Source organism: Pseudochaenichthys georgianus, chromosome 10, assembly GCF_902827115.2.
Source record: "Pseudochaenichthys georgianus chromosome 10, fPseGeo1.2, whole genome shotgun sequence".
In the NCBI taxonomy this organism is placed as follows: Eukaryota; Metazoa; Chordata; class Actinopteri; order Perciformes; family Channichthyidae; genus Pseudochaenichthys; species Pseudochaenichthys georgianus.
Genome location: NC_047512.1, coordinates 28,146,110 through 28,163,981, shown reverse-complemented (window position 1 = coordinate 28,163,981; position 17,872 = coordinate 28,146,110). Strand labels below are relative to the sequence as shown.

The 17,872-nt window shown below is 39.2% G+C and overlaps 2 protein-coding genes across 4 annotated transcripts in view; both read left to right on the top strand.

Moving 5' to 3' along the window:
• Positions 1-4,256: 4,256 nt before the first annotated feature.
• Positions 4,257-16,998, top strand: il12ba (interleukin 12Ba). Its single transcript, XM_071204655.1, is given in 9 exon segments — positions 4,257-4,852; positions 4,855-4,967; positions 5,561-5,648; positions 5,741-5,992; positions 6,138-6,243; positions 6,559-6,809; positions 6,905-7,077; positions 7,184-7,308; positions 16,733-16,998. Coding segments are annotated over 9 exon segments (1,323 nt in total). The 5' UTR covers positions 4,257-4,812; the 3' UTR covers positions 16,908-16,998.
• The window catches only part of ebf1a (EBF transcription factor 1a), a 53,853-nt gene continuing 52,900 nt past the window's right edge, over positions 16,920-17,872 (top strand). For 2 of the 3 annotated variants that reach the window (XM_034092672.2, XM_034092671.2), the window contains exon 1: positions 16,921-17,293. In XM_034092672.2, the coding sequence (XP_033948563.1) occupies positions 17,160-17,293 (134 nt within the window). In that variant the 5' untranslated portion in view covers positions 16,921-17,159. Of the gene's footprint in view, positions 17,294-17,872 lie in introns of all 3 variants that reach the window. The other variant, XM_034092673.2, reaches the window with a different exon arrangement.

Genomic DNA, 17,872 nt, shown 5'->3' with positions numbered 1-17,872 from the left:
AATCCAGCAAGAAGACTTTTCTTTTTGTCGCTGCTTTTAATTGAACTATTCATATCTTAGACTGCACTGTAACTTTTATCCATGTATTTTTTCTTAATGTCTTTCATTTTTTTGTTTTTCTTTTAATGTTTCTTTTATTATCTTTTACTGTTTTTAAATGCCTTTATCTGAATGTCTTTCATTTTTGTAAAGCACCTTGAATTGCCTGGTGCTGAAAGGTGCTATATAAATAAACTTGCCTTGCCTTGCCTTGCCTTCCTGTGTGTCAAAGAATAGATTTCAAAATACTGCTGCTGGTTTATAAAGCACTGAATGGTTTAGGCCCAAAATACATGTCTGACCTCCTGCTAAATTATGAACCATCCAGATCTCTCAGGTCTTCAGGGACTGGTCAGCTTTCTGTCCCCAGAGACAGAACTAAAAAAGCAGCGTTTAGTTATTATGCTCCAATTATCTGTAACAAACTCCAGCAGTTCCGCTGCAACTCTGACTACTTTTAAATCCAGGCTAAAGACTTTTCTTTTTGTCGCTGCTTTTAATTGATTCACATCTTAAACTGCACTGTAACCTTTATCTTGTAATGTTTCTTTTATTATCTTTTCTTTTTAATGATTGATTTTAAATGCCATTTTCTTAATGTCTTTCGTTTTTTGTAAAGCACTTTGAATTGCCTTGTGTTGAAAGGTGCTATATAAATAAACTTGCCTTGCCTTACTTTACTGTATAACTGTTAAGATGTTTTGATTTTTTTGGGGGGGGGGGGCGCAGTGGTGAAGCTCGCCTAGGGCACCAAATATGCTAGGTCCGCCCCTGCACACACACACACACACACACACACACACACACACACACACACACAAACAAACACACACACACTGATTTTACATCAACAGCTTAATGAAAATCGCAATTTCTTCTTCAATCCAAAGTTGATGGTGGTTTGTAATTCCACTCGCACTCCTAAGATGCTTCTCAGTCCAAACAGTCTTTGTGCCAGATGGTTTGTGACAAACAAGCAACTTAGAACACATCAGTGGCAACTAGAAAAGATCAGACACGTTTGTAAAAAATACCTGGCAGGTGATTGGATGATCCATCTGTCAGGCAAACTTACCAAAGCAGGTCGGTAAAAAGTCATATCTTCCACTGAGAAACACATTACAGGGTGTTGGAATACTATTGTTGTCTTTTAATATTACAATGGACTGCAAGCTAATACACTAATGTTTGCAACAATGGGAATCCTACTTCTCAAACACTAAGTAGGCTACACGTACATACACCAAACCAAATGATTATTTGAAAAAATGTGACATTCAACTGAACGAGAAGCCAATAAGATATACTTAAATCTGTAGTATCATTAATCATTGTGCATAAGCACATTGTGTTACATGTTGTGATCCTGGATGTTGCCCCTCGTTTCTGTTATGTGATTGTGATGTGCTATATGTGACATGTACTGTATGTAGTAACGTGTGTTGTTTATTGTTCTCTTTTATCCTCTCTTATCCTTTCGCCTGTATCTACTTGTCTTTCATCCTTTTTATTTTATTTTATATTTTTGTATAACTAATGCTGTTGATATATTGTGATTTTAAGGGTGTCTATTACCATCTGGCCGGGGACAACAGATGGAAATTAGCCATATCGGCTAAAGCTGCTCCATTTACTGTTTTTGTGACAGTTCATCGATGGGCACTGTCCACGACACTATAAATAAATAAACTAAAAAACTAAACTAAAACAGGCTGTTGGAATACTATTGTTGTCTTTTAATATTATAATGGACTGCAAGCTAATACACTAATGTTTGCAACAATGGGAATCCTACTTCTCAAACACTTGAGAAGTAGGCTACACGTACATACACCAAAACCTCAAATGATTCTCTGAAAAAATGTGACATTCAACTGAACGAGAAGCCAATAAGATATACTTAAATGTGTAGTATCATTAATCATTGTGCATACACATCTTTTGTGCTATATTGGAACGTGTCATGAATACATTCCGGACAGGAACTTGGTTTGTTTACAGTGTTGCGAGATCACTCACATCAATGTTGAGGCTAAACAAAACTGAAATGCTTCACAGGATCAGCACCCAGAGATAGAGAGATATAGACACTTAATCCCAGTGAACCTATTATTGGATAATGTATTTTATAAATGCAATAATCTGAACTTCTATCCCTCATAACCCCAATGAACTAAAACCAGACAATGCTCAAAGGATATTTTGAAATAAAAAGATATTGCAATCACACTTTTCAATATAAAAAGATTACTAAAGAAATATCTTGTTTTGGTATCATATTGGCCTAACAATGTGAAGGTATACAGACATTGAGGAATGAAGTCCTTTGTATGTCCACCTAGTTGGGTAAAGTCCAATCTTCTGACCTCATTTGTCCCTTTTGTTATCCATTTTATCATCTTATCCTACATCTGTCATATTATTAGCCTTCCGTAAGAGAAATCCTTCTTTGACCTGACAGCCTATTTAATTTTCCTCCCCTTCCCTGGTTTCACCTTCAGGTGGATTTTCCTGGCCTAAGGATGAATTGTGTCCTGGCAGGGTTTATTACATCTTCCAGAAATGTGATTCATACCCTGTTCTGGTTTTCTCTGTCTTTGAAACATAGTGTTTTGCGGCTATGAATAAACCTATAGAGAATTGAGAAATGGTCAAACCTGTTTTAAGGATGACACATACTTAATGGTATGCATCCAAATTAACATGTGACATCATGTTGCAAGGACACATAACATGCTACGACATTACACACAAATATAATAAATATAGTTTATTGATCAATGTAAAGATTCCAGGAGAGTTTTCAATCACAGATTCCAATTTATCAAGATTCTAGATAATCCAAAATCGAAAACAGAGGAAACTGAAACAGACACAGAAGTTTAAATGTATCATGGAAATAACGTGATGCTACATCATGTATGAAATTGGTGGTTCTGATGATATTTTGTTTACTCTAATGGACTTTTACCTGTGTCAGACAAGCAAATGGCTATCATAATTCCCACAATAATCCCCTGATTTTTGCAGATCAGAAAGTGAATGCAGTGATGTCATTAAAAGGTTATAATAACACTTGACACACACGCGCACACACACACACAATGTTACATCACTCCAGGGTGTGATTCAAACAAATACTCCACTGCCATCACGGTCTGTCAAAATCCTCCCAGCCTTTTCTCGTTCTTCTTTAGGTATGTCGTATGACCAATTGTATTTTTTGCCTATTACATTAAATTACATGTTACTTATTAGACGCTTTTATCCAAAGCGACTTACATACTCAATACTGTGGGCAATCCCCACAGGAGCAATGTGGGGTGAAGTGTCTTGCCCAGGGACACAACAACATGCTGACTGCCGTGGGGTTTGAACCTGTGACCCCCTGATCCCAACACCAAGGCTCTATCCACTGCCCCACACGCCTATTGTTCATCAACAGAGGAAGCAAGGACATGAACACAAAGCTATTATTGAATAGCTACACAACAAGAAAGTATGAGACACACATTGTTATTGTTGCATTAGCCTATAACATCTATGAATCAAAAGTAAATCAATAAGGTTCATGTAGAAGACTAATAAAAGCGGGTGAAAACTTTATTTGTATAGTTTTGGAAAAAATATTATTGTCACGGACAATTATGTCTTAAAATGTCAGTAGGCCTATCGAGAGGCGAAGTAAGTCAATCAATCAATCAATGTTTATTTATATAGCCCAATATCAAATGTTACATTTGTCTCAGTGGTCTTCACAGTGTGTACAGCATATCAGACTTCCAGAGAAAACCCACAGTTTAAAGGGAACATGGGAGAAACCTCAGGGAGAGCAACAGAGGAGGGATCCCTCTCCCAGGACGGACAGGCGTGCAATAGATGCCGTGTGTAAATCGAAAAGATAATACATTTACAACATAGGTAGACCAAATGTTTGAAAATGCATGTGTCTGACTCTGTAATAAGAATACATCTATCGTTTGTAGGGGTTTGTTTTACCCTTTTATTCTGAAGGGTTTGGCCGGAAGTGTAATTTGATTTCGCTGCAGGTGTGCACAGAAGTGCACGATCAATCACAGGCCCAGTGGGTCCTGGGATAACGCCAAACTTTTCACGGCAAAAGTAATGTCAGAAAACACGAAGGAAGGTATGTTGTATTTTCTATATAAAGATGTCCTGCAATGCTGGTCCAACTAACCCCCAGCATGAAACTATTATATTACCTTTATTATAAATCCTCATTTCGATATTGACTAGTAATGTGCACATAGCGTTAATCTCCCTTTCCACATGTCATGAAACAAGCTAGCTGTTTTCGTGGGGTTGTTACATTAAATTAAACTTACTATGGAGCATTCATAATTGTACTGCGCAAATGTTCATCTTTGTGTAACGTTGTGTCTTTGTAAAATACATTAAATGTAACACTTTGAAACTGTCATGAGAAAAAAGTGTACCGTTAGCCAAATAAGTAACATGTCAAATTACATGTGGTTAAGGCTATTGTTTACAACTAGTGTTACGTCAACCTGCCCACGGATGTCAGTGTAACAAAGGCTATGACAAAATGAAAGTGAAATGTAAAACATGCCAGCCTGAAGGTAAACAAACAAACAAACAAACAGGCACTGCACTTAATAGCATCGCTACAGCTAGCAAACAGCGTTAATATGCTGCTAAAGGGGACAAATAGCCGTGAAATCCTTGAATAAAAATAATGTAGAGGAATAGAAAAGGTCACAAAATAAGTGAAGTGTGGCAGTGGGAGTGAGCATGGATTCCTCTGTTCATGCCTGGCTGATGGAAAGCGAAGTTATTCTGGACTTTTTTATTCTGGACGGGAAATGGGTTTGTCTCTTCTGAAACGTCAGCATACGTTAAGGCATAAAAGTCCGTCAGAATGGCAGAATCGGGAGGTTAATGCAAAGGTAAGATATCTGACTGATTTGTTATTTGTTTAACTTTATTTTTGAAAAATATTGAGATTAATCCATAAAGATGGGTTAGTCATTGAACAATGTGTAGCTTTAGGGTTTTAAATAACTAAGTAAAATGTTGAAACTATAAATTGACATATAGACATATTTTAAATTGATTCCGGATTTTTTATTTTATGAACATGCCAACTGCATTTTCATTAATCCAAACATAGCCAGTAGCTCTTAGTAACTTTGGTATGGTATAGTGAGTTTACATATGTGTTTTAGATTTTGACAATATTGAGGCAAATTTGAGTGATGTTGTAATGAAGGAATGTTAAGCATCATATTGCTTCATGTTTGGTTATTGAGATTAAGCAATGTTTCCTTGTTATTTTGTTTTTATTTATCCGTATATTTTCTATTATTTTAGGTAATGTTCATGTGTTTATATTGTCAAATGTATTTCCTTCGATTTTTACATAATGCTAACATGGTCAATGTATGGCATTTTGTGTCATTAACTCAAGATGTAATGTTTTTTTAGGTAGTATGTATTTAGACCTCACCTTCTCCCTTTCTGTCTCCTCCTTGTTATTCAGATGAAGTTATTTGTTTTGACTATGGTCTGTGTATTTCTGCAAGTCAGTCATCAAAATCCAACTGGCCACTGGACTCTGCTGCCCCACAGTACGTTTGATCTCTTTGAAAACACATTATCCTCACTCCACGTTCAAATATGTACTTCCCTAACCTCATTTAACTCCTGTGTCCTCCTGTAGTTTTGGTCGTGGAGGCACCATGGGACCAGATGCCCCTGAGGTGCCTGGAGCAGCCAGCGGAGCTTCTGAGGAAAGACGCCAAGATCGAGGATATTTTTTGGAGAAAGGACGGAAATGAAAAAGAACAGAAAGGAAACACCTATATGCTGGAGGAAAGCTTAGGGGGCAACTTCACCTGCCACAGCAAGGATGGATCGCTCCTCAATCACACTGTTGTCCTGATCCAAGACAATGAAACTAACCGGAGAAGAGGTGGAGTGTTATTTGAAATATTGCAATGTCACAGTTAAACAGCAGCACGATTTGGGGAACTTTTAAAGGATTTCAACTGATGAATTCCTTCTCTTTTTTTGTGTGTGTTCCCATTTCTGCATGTTTATGTTTCTTCCACTATTAGATGAGAATTTGAATTGCTCCGCTACAAATTACAACGGAGAGTTCCTCTGCTCTTGGCCCAAACTCACCGGTCTTGGTGGCAAAGTAGCATTTATCAAAGCTCGACGGTAAGCTCACTAGCTGCTGAAATGTTTTCTGTTTCTCTCTCCAATAATAACATCATGTTCAGACTCATGTCAGAGCTGAGACTACACAGTGACATGCATAAATACCTCCTTGTGAAAGGAAACATAACAAAGTACTTCTTTAACATGTCATGCAGGGATCATTGCAATCAGATTTGTATTTAAATAAATAACACAGCTCTAGAAGTTCCCGAATGCTGTTTTGCTACTTAGCCTTTTTGTCTATAAAATGTTGACTCATGTTAATGACATGAATATCAAACTCTTGTCAATAAAGATATGTATTTTTGTATGCAGTGTTTCTGACAACTATGAAACCCAGTGTTCTGTGGATAAAAGCGGTCGGTGTTGGACGTGCTCCTCAGGTCAGAGTAACTTAATTTGTTCAGTGGACAAAAAAAAGAAAAGAAAAAGGAAGATCTCGTGCCGGGATGAGCAGCACTGCCCCTTCACTGAGGAGAGCCAGCATATCGACATCACTGTCTACGTGTGGAGGAAGTACTTCTATTTGGATAACTACTCCAAACGCTTTCTCCTGTCAGAGATAGGTATGTGTGGAGATGTTTTTTTGTTTTCCTGTAGAGGTCCCCTTTCTCTGTTTTTATTTGTTTTCTGATTCTATCTTTGTTTTTCATCTCTATAGTGAAACCTGACAAGGTGGAAATCAGTAAAGTAAACAATACTACGATACAGTGGAGTTACCCGAGCTCCTGGAGCAGTCCCTACTCCTACTTCCCTCTTAGTTTCGAGATTGCCCAGCTCAGGCGGGGATGCGAAAGATGCAAGGACCTGTGCGGAAACATAAAATCAACTGAAGTAAGACACAACAACTGAAAACTGCAATTTAAAATGGAGTTAAAGTAAAAATACAAATGTTATCAAATCAAAAAATGACGTAATATAACTTATTTTTATTTCTCAGACATTGACATTCAACTCTTCAGACGTTTGTCAGTTTAGGATCACTCAACGTAGGACTAAGGTGGTCTGTGTCCGGGCTAAAGATGCGCTCTGTGACTCACCATGGAGCGAGTGGAGCCACATCAGGTCAGTGCCTCCCAGTGGTGGCAAGTGGGAGATTCAGGATGTATCCCCCTTTAATTCATACAAGTTGTTGTTGTTGTTGTTGTTGTTGTTGTTGTTGTTGTTGTTGCTTGTCATCTGGCTTCCCCCTGCTTCTATCATTTTGTATACAGACATATTTGCATTAAAGCAAGAAGGGGATAATTTGTGAGAGAGTATAATTACTGTATGTTCTCCTTATTGCCGATTGATTAATAGTTTGAGATGATAACCTTCTCAACGGCATCAATCTAGATCTCAGGAGCTTGCATGATGTAGACAAGGTTTTAACTTTTACCTTACAGAGAACTCAATTAGATGATTTTGCTTGCCTTTTTCAGAACTAATTTCCTTGTCTTTTTTTAATATTACAGAATGAGTTGAGGCAGGAAGAACAAAAACAACAAACGCAAGAAAAACAAACCCTGAGCTCAACAGGAAAAGAGAATCTCCAAACTGGACATATCATTGAATGTTTGTTGTGCTTTTTATTTATTTTTATTTTTATTTATCTAATAATTTATCCTGTAGTTTGTAATATTCTAACTGATGAGTACAAAAATAAAATGTTATTTAACGCAAAAATGTTTGTCTTATGTATCATTTTGCTGAATATTGGATTTTCCTTTATTTCACAGTTACAATCAGCAGCATTATTCTCTATTAGAAGAAGTGATATTTGACCTCAAGTCTTTATTGGAATTGTTTACATTGTTTTTCCAAAGTATCATTCTTTACACTCTTGACGCCTAACCTTGTACCTTTTTAGAACAGAAGCATCAATCGTTTTTTTTATTTGACTCATTTAAAAAGGGTTGCATCTTGTCAGCTGTTCATGATTTTTCCCTAACCAGTTAGGTGAGTGTGGCTTTTAGACGAAACTCTCCTTCTCACAAAGGTTCTTTGGAAGGAGATGTGGCACGTGTGGCATTTCCTCCTTTGCTTGCCAAGTGACACATGTCGTTTGTGTTATGTTCTCTTCCCATCTCTCTGTTGCTCTCTGTCCTTCTTTATCTGTTTCGCATCATTAAACACTTTAGTTACAGTGGGGCAAAAAAGTATTTAGTCAGCCACCAATTGAGCAAGTTCTCCCACTTAAAAAGATGACAGAGGCCTGTAATTTTCATCCTAGGTACACTTCAACTATGAGAGACAGAATGAGAAAATAAAATCCAGAAAATCACATTGTCTGATTTTTAAAGAATTTATTTGCAAATTATGGTGGAAAATAAGTATTTGGTCAATAACAAAAGTTCATCTCAATACTTTGTTATATACCCTTTGTTGGCAATGACAGAGGTCAAACGTGTTCTGTAAGTCTTCACAAGGTTTTCACACACTGTTGCTGGTATTTTTAGCCCATTCCTCCATGCAGATCTCCTCTAGAGCAGTGAGGTTTTGGGGCTGTCGGTGGGCAACACGGACTTTCAACTCCCTCCAAAGATTTTCTATGGGGTTGAGATCTGGAGACTGGCGGGGCCACTCCAGGACCTTGAAATGCTTCTTACGAAGCCACTCCTTCGTTGCCCGGGCGGTCTGTTTGGGATCATTGTCATGCTGAAAGACCCAGCCACGTTTCATCTTCAATGCCCTTGCTGATGGAAGGAGGTTGTCACTCAAAATCTCACGATACATGGCCCCATTCATTCTTTCCTTTACACGGATCAGTCGTCCTGGTCCCTTTGCAGAAAAACAGACCCAAAGCATGATGTTTCCACCCCCATGTTTCACAGTATGGTGTTCTTTGGATGCAACTCAGCATTCTTTCTCCTCCAAACACGTCTAGTTCTTTTGGTTTCATCTGACCATATGACATTCTCCCAATCCTCCTCTGGATCATCTAAATGCTCTCTAGCAAACTTCAGACGGGCCTGGACATGTACTGGCTTAAGCAGGGGGACACGTCTGGCACTGCAGGATTTGAGTCCCTGGCGGCGTAGTGTGATACTGATGCTGCTTACCTATTGCAGATTCAGTCTTCCCAGCCTGGTGCAGGTCTACAATTTTGTTTCTGGTGTCCTTTGACAGCTCTTTGGTTTTGGCCAAGATGGAGTTTGGAGTGTGACTGTTTGAGGTTGTGGACAGGTGTCTTTTATACTGATAACGAGTTCAAACAGGTGACATTAATACAGTTAACAAGTGGAGGACAGAGGAGGCTCTTAAAGAAGAAGTTACAGGTCTGTGAGAGCCAGAAATCTTGTTTGTTTGTAGGTGACCAAATACTTATTTTACCGAGGAATTTACCAATTAATTCATTAAAAATCCTACAATGTGATTTCCTGGATTCTTTCCCCCCATTCTGTCTCTCATAGTTGAAGTGTACCTAGGATGAAAATTACAGGCATCTCTCATATTTTTAAGTGGGAGAACTTGCACAATTGGTGGCTGACTAAATACTTTTTTGGTTAAAGTCACAAATGACATTCTCATAGCCTCAGACAAGGGACTTGTCTCTATTCTTGTTTTGCTCGATCTCAGTGCTGCATTTGATACTATCGACCATTATATCTTATTGCAAAGATTAGAGCACTTAGTTGACATAAAGGGAACTCCTTTAGGCTGGTTTAGGTCCTATCTATCTGAACGCTCTCAGTTTGTACGTGTCAACGATGAATCTTCCACGCAAACCAAAGTTAGCCATGGAGTGCCACAGGGCTCAGTGCTCGGACCTATTTTGTTCACATTATATATGCTTCCGTTAGGCAATATTATAAGGAATCATTCTGTAAACTTTCATTGTTATGCGGATGATACTCAACTATATTTATCAATCAAGCCTGATGAAATTAATCATCTAAATAAAATTCAAGACTGCCTTAAGGACTTAAAAACATGGATGACCTTACATTTTTGGATGTTAAACACGACCAAAACTGAAGTTATTATACTTGGCCCGAAGAATCTACGAAACAAATTATCTAAAGATATACTAACTATGGATGGCATTAATTTGGCCTCCAGTGAGACTGTAAGGAATCTTGGTGTTATATTTGATCAGTATTTATCCTTTAATGCCCACATAAAATCAATTTCAAGGACCGCCTACTTCCATCTACGTAACATTGCAAAAATCAGGCATATCTTGCCTCAAAACGATGCAGAGAAACTAGTCCATGCATTTGTTACTTCAAGGCTGGATTATTGTAACTCTTTATTATCAGGGAGTACCAAGAAGTCAGTCAAGTCGCTTCAGCTGATTCAAAATGCTGCAGCTCGTGTACTAACCAGAGTTAGGAAAAGGGACCACATTACTCCTGTTCTGGCTGCCTTAATTCTATAGAACACAGGATAGAATTTTAAATTCTTCTTCTCGCCTACAAAGCCCTTAATGGGCAGGCGCCATCTTACCTTAAAGAACTCATTATACCCTACTGTCCTACTAGGGCATTGCGTTCCAAGAATGCAGGGTTGTTGGTTGTTCCTAGAGTCTCTAAAAGTACAATGGGAGCCAGAGCCTTTTCTTATCAAGCTCCACATTTGTGGAATCAGCTTCCAGTTTATGTTCGGGCGGCAGACACCATATCCGTTTTTAAGAGGGTGCTTAAGACCTTCTTTTCTGATAAAGCTTATAGTTAGAGCTGATTAGATTCAGCCCCTAGTTTTGCTGATATAGGCTTAGTTTGTCGGGGTACATCTTACTTCTTCCTTCTCTCTGTCTATACCTGTGTACTCTCATGTTCCGATTAACCCAGCTTCCCCACATTTCTTTCTTTTTGGTTTCTATATACGCCGGGAACCGGAGTCATGGATGATCCTGCGGTCCTGTGTCCTGGATCGCGAGCCCTGGATCTTGAGTCGTGGCTGTGGTCCTGGATCATAGGTCCTGGATGGATATCCTCGTGGATTCATCTTCTTATTATACACACATGCATTTCCAAACATTTGGACTACCTATGTTGCAAATGTATTATCTTTTCAATTTACACACAGCATCTATTGCACGTCTGTCCGTCCTGGGAGAGGGATCCCTCCTCTGTTGCTCTCCCTGAGGTTTCTCCCATTTTTCCCTTTAAAGTGTGGGTTTTCTCCGGAAGTTTTTCCTTGTACGATGTGAGGGTCTAAGGACAGAGGGTGTCGTATTGTCATACTGATATTCTGTACAAACTGTGAAGACCACTGAGACAAATGTAACATTTGTGATATTGGGCTATATAAATAAACATTGATTGATTGATTGATTGATTTTTTGCCCCACTGTATGTAGTAAGTCGAATTTTACATTGCATCAGGACAGGTTGTAAGGCAAAGGGAATTTAAACTAAGACAAACTGCATTCATTCTGTTCTTTTATAATCATACTAATCACATAATGTCATATCATTCAGAAGATAAAATAAATATATCAGGCAAACACAGGATAGGAAATGTGTTATTGCATCTCTCAAAGCAGATATTTAAAGATCATTAGACTTTTTTCACCATAAATCCTATGCACATTGTGGACAAGATGGTGTCTTTTTACACAGCAGATCCAAGTAACCTTCAAATCCAGTGTTTATTTAGCAAAGTCATTACACAGATTTGTATATTCCCAAAACACCACATCACGTGCTGGAAATGCCCAAACAAACAACACCATACCTACCGAAGAGTGAGAATCTCTTCCAAGTCATAGTGGTAAACCTTCACTTCCCCTTCAGCAAAAGCAGAAGAGGTTAAGTGATGTAAGCACAGTCAGGGGCCGACATACTGCAGGTTTGACCCAACACTCCTGACCTTTTCCCAGAAGGTTTTTTATTGTTGGTTTAATGTTACAGAGAGCACATGACACATTTTACAGTTCCCACTGAATGTAATAGGGGAAGAACATACTGATACTGCTGTAATGCACGCCCTATGGCACTATTCAACGTGACATTACATTAGATCTTCTGTATCAGTGTGTCCATTAATAAATCTCGTTTTTTCAAATTACATGATAGAGCTGATCATTGTAAGGTCATCCAGCTTCATGTTGTCTTTTGAAATGAACTAATGGATATCCAGTAAAGCTGCAAATAACAATTACTGTATTTTCATTATGGATTCATCTTTGTTTTGTCAATTAAACTGGTTATCATGTTCTCTGTAAATTGTCAGAAAGTAGTGACATATTCCTATTTCAGTTTGCCAAAACCCAAAAGGACATATTAGTTATTTTTTTATCTAAGAGTCCAAAACCTTAAGATCAGAATCAAATCAGAAACAGGTTTATTACCAAGTAGGGTTACACTTACGAGGAATTTGACTAGGTGTTGTGGTGCATTCATAAAAGTAAAACAACAATTAAAACACAGATAGAGAACTAGAAAAAAATATAACAGTAGAATGGAATAAAATATGGAATAAAAATAAGGCAGTAATAAGAAAAGAAAACAGATATTGTTGTACATTGTATGCATTAATGTAATGCATAGAGTCTATCATGCTAAGATATTACGGTTATTATATTTTATACATAAAATGTATCAAATCAAAATCTTACAAAACCAGCATGGAATTTTTGCTTTAAATATTACTTAAAACAATTGTTTCAGCTATGTGTTTAATTGGATAATCTACATTATAAGACCCACATATTTACATGAGCACAATTTCGAGACAAAGCTAGCCATGTCAAATAATGGAGGAAGTGGTTATGTTGTACTGTGCTAAAAATATAAAGCTGAGACAGCCATAAAGGCAATTAATACATTATGAGTTCTGATGAGTCAGCCGTGACCTTGGCTTCAGTCTCACTATAATGATGTATTGTTTCGCATGATTTCACTGGAACAAACCGCAGTGTGTCTCAGATTAAAGGATGTCAAAGGGTACAAATGTAATCAAAGTGTTTTATTGTTTTAACACAGCCATCAACCCAGCATGTTAATAGTCAATGGATTCTCAGTCCTTTGTCGCCACCTATGAAACATTTTTTAACTCTCTTTGCTGAAGTGATAGTTGTGTGGCTAAAATCGTTTCTGGAACATGAAACTGGGGAGCAGTCGGCAGCAGAGTTGCTAAAGCCATTTGACGTCATTTGTTTTGACCTTTAGGTAAGGACAAAGAAAGCCTATTGTAGTCATTTTGAAATTAGACACATATCTGAACTTTCTAAAGCAAATGGAGAAGTTCACCTCTGTCTTCAAAGGGTATTACATTGGTAACTTTTCCCCACACAAACTGTACATTCCTTCCCATCATTCCCCTCAAAACAAAGACTTGTTTCCATTTAGAAAGAAAATAAATTGAAGTGGAGTCGGTAATCCCATTCAGACAACACCAGATTTAGACTGAATCTACATGATTTATTCTTAAGGTTCATCCTCAGATGTTGCCTACAATATCAAATATAATACAACTTGAATACTCTTTTTCATAGACCTTGTCCACATGTATTGACCATGTTAGTTAATGGTTGCAGAGAAACTTGGACAGATGGCATTTATCTGCATTCCACTTACTATGCAAGTACTACATTTGACAATAGTGATTTAACTTGGACACAACATGTTTTATTTATAATCGTGCAATGTCATATTAAGGCCAGTAGATGGAAACATTGCACCAAATACAGGGACTGGGGTTTCTGGCTGACAGGCCTTCAATTCACCTGAAGTGAAATATGAGAGGTCATCATGGCCACAGATGTGTTGTACAACCAGGGGAAATTAAACATAATGTATAGCATGTGTGATATTTATTACTAATACACATTTTATCTTAGTTTGCCCCTGATTTATTCCAAAATCTTAATATTTCATTCAGTTTAATAGCAGAAAAGTACTTCCTTCCATGCTTTAGAAACTATTTAACACACTGTTATGATAACGTCGTATTTTATGTAGGTATCAAGGAAATGACATTCTGCTTTTATCTTGTCGACATATTTAAACGGTTAGCATCTATATTTATCTTCTTTTATGTCGACTAGAGAGCATATTGTTAGACATAAGGCCCATTCTCATAAGCATATGCCTGCTTTTTACAACTAGTCATTTTTACGAGTCTTCAATTCAATCAGGCCATTATTATCATCAGCCCAACCTTTTGATTTACGAGAACATCTGGCGGCTAGAAGAGGCGCCTCTCCTTTCTGATCACTTGCTTCAAAATGTCTATTATAACGCAGGAAAATCTTAATCGCCATCCCATATGTGGACTCTTCAATGGAAGTCATATACATACACACGCCTTAACATCGTTTACATGGCGCGCGCATTCCTGTGCGTAATGACCGGGAATATTTAGCAAACCTTCCAGGGTGCCATTGAGTAAATCACAGTATTAACATGCTGGATAATCGGGCCCCATCTGACATCTCTGTTTTTGGATACTGAGACGGTGATATTTGGGCTAACAGTATGTGTTGGTGCTCGGGGATATAAATATATGCCACCCCAGAGGCCTCAAGTGTTCGCGCTGGCCCGCATGCCGACCAAGGCAGACGGGATCATGGCGAGAAAGCCGGCCACAATCAGACAAATGTGCTGAAAGATGTCTCTGGCCGTGTGTGTGCGCGTATGTGAGAGACATTTTATCTCACGTCGCTTTTTATTTATCACTATTTATTAAATATTGTGCTCACGTGGAGGGGTGCTCACATTTCCCCTCCCACAGCAAGAGACATAAATAAACATCTATAGACAATAATGAGATGATTGCAGGGGAGTGGTGTCCAACCTTGACCGTTTATGGCATTTATCAGACTGCTGAGACTCTAATGTCCGAGTCTGTTGGCTGCATGTATATGCATTCAAAACATGTCATATCATTGCTTAAAAAAAAAGTTTCAGACTTTTAAAATTACAGAATGGTATTTATATTGCACACATTTGCGCATTCTGTAATACTATTTTACTTTTTCCTGAGGCAGTTTTACTAATCTGTGATCCAAACAACATACACGTGTCAAACTGATTTCAACCATTGCTGATAAAATCTTAATTTTCAAAGATGCACACCTGATAAAACAAACTGACTCTCTCCTTGCTCCATTTCATTACAATGAACCAAACAGGACTTATGAACAGATGGCCCCCAGACAATTCGATTTGACAATTTAGAAATGACTCAGTAATGATGGGGGAAACCAGAACGGATGGCAGCATGGGGAAGAAATGCTCTCATGCAACCTGGGTTCAACACTGTTTCCTGAGCTCACCATGCAGTTTCAGGGTCCATGCAAATGTTGTATTTCACCATTTTGTGTTAGTTTATTTGTTTTTGAGCCCTTACTTTCGAGTGTTTTCAAATTCTTTGGACAGCGGGACACATGCAGTTTAGCTGTAATCCTCATATTTATGTTGGATTCAGCACTTAGTCCCACAAGATTTATGTAATGCATCTAATCAAAGCTAATTTCAAACCATCGGGCTGTAACAGAAAAATGCTCGCAGAGACTGCCAAGCTTTTTGTGAGCTGAAACTTTTCTTAAGCTCATAATCTGCCAGAGTTGATACTCTGAATGAGCACTTGGACTGCTCAACACGTTTGATTCCGATTTTACGAGAAAGTACATTTAAATGTCATTTTAAATGCTCAAATTAAGTCATTTGATCGTAGAAACACTCATGCACAATGTGGAAAATTCCTAACTCGTTTGTTGCTGTTGAATTAATTTGACACAAGAAAGCAAAATTAAATTTGCACAAAACACTGCAACTATGCTCAACTGTTTGTGTTCTGTTGGTGTTTTTGTCACATAATAATGAGACAAATATCCACTTTGTGTAATGCTTTTGTAAACATTTAATCGCATTCTGTTCCGTCTTGTTTTGCAGAGATGCGGGCACTTTTCCATAGCAGATCGAGTGACAAACGCAGCCAGAAGAGGATGGATGTCAGCACCGCCACCCCCGGGCTCCTCTCCGCTCTGCCCTTTAGTCGCAGTGGGCAAACTGCGTGGATTAAACTAATGTACTCCCCTGAGCTGATGTGTGATATACGTTAATTGTCAATGCACAGGACAACATGAGCGCACACACACATACGACCTGTGCACAGCTTCTGACTAAGTGGCCGGGGCGGGACGCTGGGACGAGGCGGGGACAGCAGGCAGGCGGGCGGGCAGCGTGCTCGTCTGGGTTGGTGGACAGCTGATTGTCGGTGTTATTAACTGTGTTTGGGGGCGTCCCCGTTCGCTTTGTAGACCACGCCTCCCTCACCTACTAGTTCTCTCCTGTTTGGCATCCCAGAGATGGTCCAAAGTGATCCCTCAGGGAAGAATAGAGCGCAAAGCACCGGAGCAGGAGCTGACGAGGAGTGGAACAGACGCTGTTGCCCAGGACTGCTTCTTAATTGCGCGTAATCTCCCGTTTTCATTCATCTGAACAGAGGAGAAGTAAATAAAACGACGGAGCGAAGCGTGTTTCATCTCCTTGGGTTTCCTTCACACCGTGGACTGTTTGCAAGGAAAAAAGTGACATTTTGCTTGTGTTTCTGTCAGCTGCACCTTGATCCGGGGGACTGCCGCCAACTCAGTGCAGCCTCTCATCCTGCGCTTCCCCTTTCATCGCTCTCAACGGTGTTCATCTTCACAGCTGCTGCTGCTGCTGCTGCTGCTGCTGCTGCTGCCGCTGCCGCTGCTTCCCCCTCTTTTTCTTGTGGAGTCGCTGACATGAGGTGCAGCTAACCCTGGATGCTGACAGCTCCCCTTTTCCTTCCACATGTCGCATATTTTTGTTTACTTTGAGAAACACACGCGCAACTAAACGCCAAGTGAAATAGACCACGCCACTTTGCTCCTCTGACAGTGCGATCAAACGGACGCAAGAGGAGGGAAGGCAGGAAGAAGACAAAAAAGGAGGGAGCAAAGGAGAGGAGGATATAGAGAGAGTGAGAGAGAGATAGCGACGGTGTGAAGGTGCGTTTTGATGTTTGGCATCCACGAGAGCATCCAGAGGAGTGGGAGTAGTATGAAAGAAGAGCCCATGGTGGCCGGGATGAACGCGGTTCGGACATGGATGCAGGGCGCCGGAGTGCTGGACTCCAACACAGCCGCCCAGAGGTGAGCCTGAGGCGGCCTTGGCGCTGCGCTGCACCGGGGCGTGGAGACCGGGGAGCGCGTTCAGATCCGCGGTGTTAGAGACGGAGGGGCTGCATCACTCGGGGCAGCTCGCGTTCCCAGAGGACGTACAGTTGGATAACCACTGTTCCTGCTGGCTTTTATAAGTTTTCAGCTCTAAATATAAGATAAAAATAATAACTGCGTGTGCCTCAGAGTGGTTTAGCATATTTCTTGAGGAAAAGCACAGTTAGCTACAGGCACTTTACGGCTTGTAGTTTAAATGAAAGGCTTGGATTCACTTTGGTGGGCTGTGAGAGTGAGTTTAAGATGTTCACCTTACTTCGGTGGTGGTTAAGCTTTTCATTTTACTAAGCAGAGGTTATTTTTTGCATATATTTCTACAGTTCAAATTCAGTGTTTTTTTCAACCAAAAAATCTAATTCCTTATTACATTTAGAAATAAAATATCACACTTCTATTGACAGTATCTTCCTGCCACCAAAGCATTTATTTGTCAAAATTATGTTTGAATAAAACATTGGTATGTTTTAACTGTGTTAGGCCTGTAGCTCAAAACTT